This window comes from Chaetura pelagica, unplaced genomic scaffold (assembly GCF_000747805.2).
Source record: "Chaetura pelagica isolate M959 unplaced genomic scaffold, ChaPel_1.0 scaffold676, whole genome shotgun sequence".
In the NCBI taxonomy this organism is placed as follows: domain Eukaryota; kingdom Metazoa; phylum Chordata; class Aves; order Apodiformes; family Apodidae; genus Chaetura; species Chaetura pelagica.
The window spans coordinates 318234-322575 of NW_009953724.1; the positions used below are offsets into that span (position 1 = coordinate 318234).

The window sequence follows — 4342 nt, forward strand, 5'->3', positions numbered from 1 at the left end:
CCACACATCCCCATCCCCATCCCCACTTCCACCCCCTGCCTGCAGGCAGGCACAGCTCCCATTCCCCCAGCCCCTGGCCAGCACACACGTGTGTAATAGTCCACCAGCTCGTGCAGGCTGCTGAAGGTGACCCGGGGGGAGATGTAGTACCCCCCATTGTCCATGTTGCGGATCTTGTAGTGCTTCACTGTCTCACCCTGGTTCTGGTCAAAGTCCCTCACCGACAGCGAGTAGGAGCCTGAGGAGACAGAGACCAGGTGTGTGTGTCATCCCAGCACTCCTCCCGCACTTCCCAGTGCCTTTCCCAGTGCTGGTGGCAGGAGGTGCTGGGGGGACCCATGGGGTGGTACCTTTGGAGGTCTCGCTCTCCCGGACGAGGAAGGAGCCGTGGGTGTTGCCCGACGCCAGGAGCTGCCTCTCCGCGTCCTTGCGGCTGATGTTTTTGAAGAACCACCTGCACACACGGGGCAAGGTTAGGGCCGGTGGGGCTCAGGCCACCTTCAGGGGATGCTCCTGGCACCTTCCCCCCCTGCCAGAAGAGCTCCTGCTCAACGCCTACTCACGGCTCAGGCTCCAGGCTGTTCACCGTGGCCACAAAGTTGTAGGGGATCAAACCCTCCTGGCCGGTGGTGAGTGACTGCGCCTTCCACCACTCCCCACTCCTGCAAGGACACAGCGAGGTGAGACCCACCCTGACTGCCAGGACCCCACACGGACCCCCCTGGCAGCACCAGGACACCAGTCAGGGAGGTGCAGGGCTGTGCCAGTGCGGGTGCTGGGGCACCTGCAGAGCTCACTCACTCTTCCAGGATGCGAAGCTTCTCGCCCTTCCGCAGCCCCAGGTCCCCGTCGTGCTTGGGCTCGTAGTTGTACAGGGCCACCACCAGCTTATCTGGGGGGGCCAGCAGAGGGGCAGGGTGGTGGTGGCAAAGGGGGGAACTGTCCCCAGGCACCCCTTGCTGAAGCTGGTCCTTACCTTGCAGTGGGGAGCACGGTGGGGACGTGGCCTCGTAGGTCACCAAGGGGTCCTGCACATCAGAGCCGTTGCGGATCAACCTCTGTGAGGGGACAAGGACCCCCATGAGCCATCTCCTTGCTGGGGTTTGGCCATCTCATGGCCACTTCCAGAGGAGTTTGGCCACCAGGACCTGGGAAGGGGGGTCTTCTCACCCCCTGCTCACCTGGCGCTTGCTGTTGGGGTCGATGGGGTAGTTGCAGTGCTCACAGATGTCGATGTTCTCAATCCAGTCCTCATCATAGTCTGAGCTGCAGCAGCAGCCCATGGTGGCTGAGGGGGGTGAGGGGTGGTGAGGGAAGCCTTCCTCCCCCTCCAGCCATGCCTGTCCCCCTGCTCCTGCACATCCCCATCCCTGCATCCATCCATCTGGCTGCCCACATTGCATGGCCCATCCTGCAGACTCTGCTGAACTCAGGGCATTCCCTGACACTCAGTCACCAGCCATATTTTCTCCTAATTTTGCTCTGGCTTTGTTAATTAAAAACACTGAAGGCAATTAATCCCCAGCCTGAGGCTCCCTGAGCTGCCAGCACAGCCTGGCATTGCCTCCTTTGCTGGCTCCTTCCCACCTTCCAGCCCTTGGGCTAATCCCTGTGTTCTCCACCACCCATTAGGAATTAATAAGTCCTCGCTCTGCCCCACAACGTGTGTTTTACGAGGTTTGGCTGCAACAGGCACCTCCCTGGCCCTAAAAGTGGCTCCTGGGGTCAGAGGCGGATGCGAATGCTCCCCCACCCACGCTGCATCACCTCTGATTTCCTTCTCCCCCCACCTGGGGCTCTCTCAGCCTCCCCCCCCCCACATTCAGCCCCTGTCACTGTGCTCTGGCATCAGAGGTGTCCTTAGAACCCCCCTCCCTGCTCGGGGACCCCGCATCCTCAGCAGCCCACCCTAAAGCATCAAGAATCCCTCACCCTCAAGCATCAGCCCTGGCCACGGTGACACCAAGCAGGCACAGAGCTGTGCTGCAGGATCCCTGGCACCGGGGCACTGATGCCACCAAGGTCATCCAGGCTCTGCAGACCCCCCGGGCAGCTCTTGCCTTCCCAGCAGGGCTGAGCGCCGGGAGCCGCGGCAGCACCACCCATGGGAACAGCAGCCCACGGCCCTGGAAAAAGCTCTTCTGCAGAATCCCCCACGCCCACACTGCTGGGATTTATCTCCACCAAGACCTGGCCACCAAATCCTCTTCCCAGGCCCTGCCCAGCAGTGTTAGAGGGGCTCTCTGGGGGGCTGGTGTGGTTTCCACAGGCATCGGGTGCCAACGGCAGGAGCTGAGAACCAGCCCAGGTGTCTCAGCCCCCGGCACCCAAAATCAGCAGCTGCTTTGGCAAGCAAGAGAGCTTTTATTTGGCACCGAAGTGATGCAGCTGCAAGGGTCCCTGTCCCCACCATGCCCTGCAGAGAGCCAGGACCCTGGTGGAAGCTGGTAGCTGCTCTGCTGGGAGACATTAGCCACCAACGCTGCCACCACCATTTTCTCCGCAGTGTCCTACCCGGCAGCCATCGCGCCGCCGGGTTCTCACAAACACCCACCAAAATATACCTCTCTCTGTGCTGCCCAGGAGGGCACAGCACTTGGGGGTTTCACTGGAGTGGGTACCCCCATGGGCAGTTGGGGACACAGGGAAGAGCCTCAAAGGGGGTCCCCAGGGAAGGTGCAGGGTCCCCAAGGTGCCACCAGGATCTGCCTGCCAGAAGCCCACAGTGCCAGGGGTTGAGGACCAGGAGCTCCTCCCTCAGGGACAGGGTCATCAGGGTTCTTTCAACACCCACAGCAGGAACACAGGGACTGTCCCCACAGTGCTGCCTCGGGGTGCCCAGTGACAGAGCAGCCAAGGGGACCAGGCGATGGGTGAGTTTGGTGAGGAGGGGGCAGAGAAGGAAGCCCCCTCCCTGCCATGCAGTGCTGCTTTGGGAGCTTCAATGCTGGAAACACAACACCCCACCCGGGTGCCTTCAGCTCCCAGGGATGCTGATTTAAACAACACACTCTGGCACCCAAAAATGTGCTTGGCCACACCACAGTGCCCTGATGCAGGCAGGAGCAGGCAAGGCCCCAGTGATGTCCGGGGAGCAGCAAAGTCCATTCCCAGCCCCAAGCACCACCCTGGCCCCACAGAGAAGCCCTCACTCTCCAAAACCTGCCCCCAGCCCTTCAAACATCTTCACCACCAGCAAGCACTGCTGGGAGGTGTTTTTTCCTCCCTGCACGAAGCCAGAGCAGGGAGGGAGGTGCTGCTATTGTTCCTTTTCTTTTTTTTTTCTCTCCTTTTTTCTCATGTACTGAAGCCACAGCACAATTTCCACCCAGCAGCTGTGTCACCTGCACGGCGCCAGGGCCACACCAGTGAAACAGGGTGTTTGAAGTCAGGTTTTGTGACTCCATCTGTGCAACTGAATTTCTCCTGCGAAGGCAGCCTGGGAGGGGTGTGTAGGCACCCCGTGCCCCTAGTAAGGTGTCTGAGTGTGTGCATGGGTGTGCAGGTCTGTCCTCACACAACCATGTAGGTGCCTCTCCCTGGCTCTGCCTCTCCTGGAGTGTGTCCAGGCTGAAGGTTGACCTGCCCCTGTCCCTGATGCTCTTCTAGGCTCACTATGGTCCCTGAGCCAGCTGTTCCTCAGCTGGGGGGTCAGTCCCATGCTGGTGAAGCCTTGCAGAGACACTGAGGACCATGGCCCCAGAGCTGCCACCGCAGTGGGGGGGGTTGTTTGTGCTGAGACAGCAACAAAACCAGGTGTATCTCAGTGTCTGAACCCCCCCAGACTGGGCAGTGGACCCCGATGAACCGGCACTAAACAGCTGCCTGGCCCCAAGGCACAGACAGGGAGGTGAGAGCCCGACCCCAGGGACAAAACTCCCACTTTGCCCTGGAAATGGGGAACTGGGGTGAGCCCTGCGAGGGAGCTGGCACCCCTGGCAGGCAGGGGACATCGGGGCAGTGCCTTTCAGCCCAACTGGGAGGCCACAGAGGAACGGGGAGCCCAGCCCTGCTCCCCCATCTCCCACCCGGGCACCTGAGCCCACCCCCCTCCTGCAGCAACGAGCCCAAACCTGATCCAATGGGCAACCTCAGAGAGTGCCACGGGACCCCCCACCCTCCCCAGGCACCCAGGGGTCCCCAGCACCCATCCGGAGGGTACAAACCCTCTAGCCCCCCAGGTCCCCGTTACCTGTTGGCGATGAAGACCAGTCCCTCAGACTCCCATGGCCCGGCAGCAGAAGCCAGGGCACCGTCTCCCTCTCACGTCCTCCCCATTCCCGGCTGGAGCTCAGCGACCCTCCCGGGAGCAGGCCCTCTCCCCCCCCCGCCGCCGCTCCCG

General features: G+C 61.7%; 1 protein-coding gene across 1 annotated transcript in view; it reads right to left on the bottom strand.

Moving 5' to 3' along the window:
* LCK (LCK proto-oncogene, Src family tyrosine kinase) overlaps nucleotides 1–1283 on the bottom strand; it is a 7791-nt gene extending 6508 nt beyond the window's left edge. Inside the window, 6 exon segments of the mRNA XM_010000604.1 lie at nucleotides 89–238; nucleotides 351–454; nucleotides 564–662; nucleotides 802–892; nucleotides 977–1058; nucleotides 1182–1283. Coding sequence (XP_009998906.1) covers nucleotides 89–238; nucleotides 351–454; nucleotides 564–662; nucleotides 802–892; nucleotides 977–1058; nucleotides 1182–1283 — 628 coding nt within the window.
* Between the last annotated feature and the right edge of the window lie 3059 nt (nucleotides 1284–4342).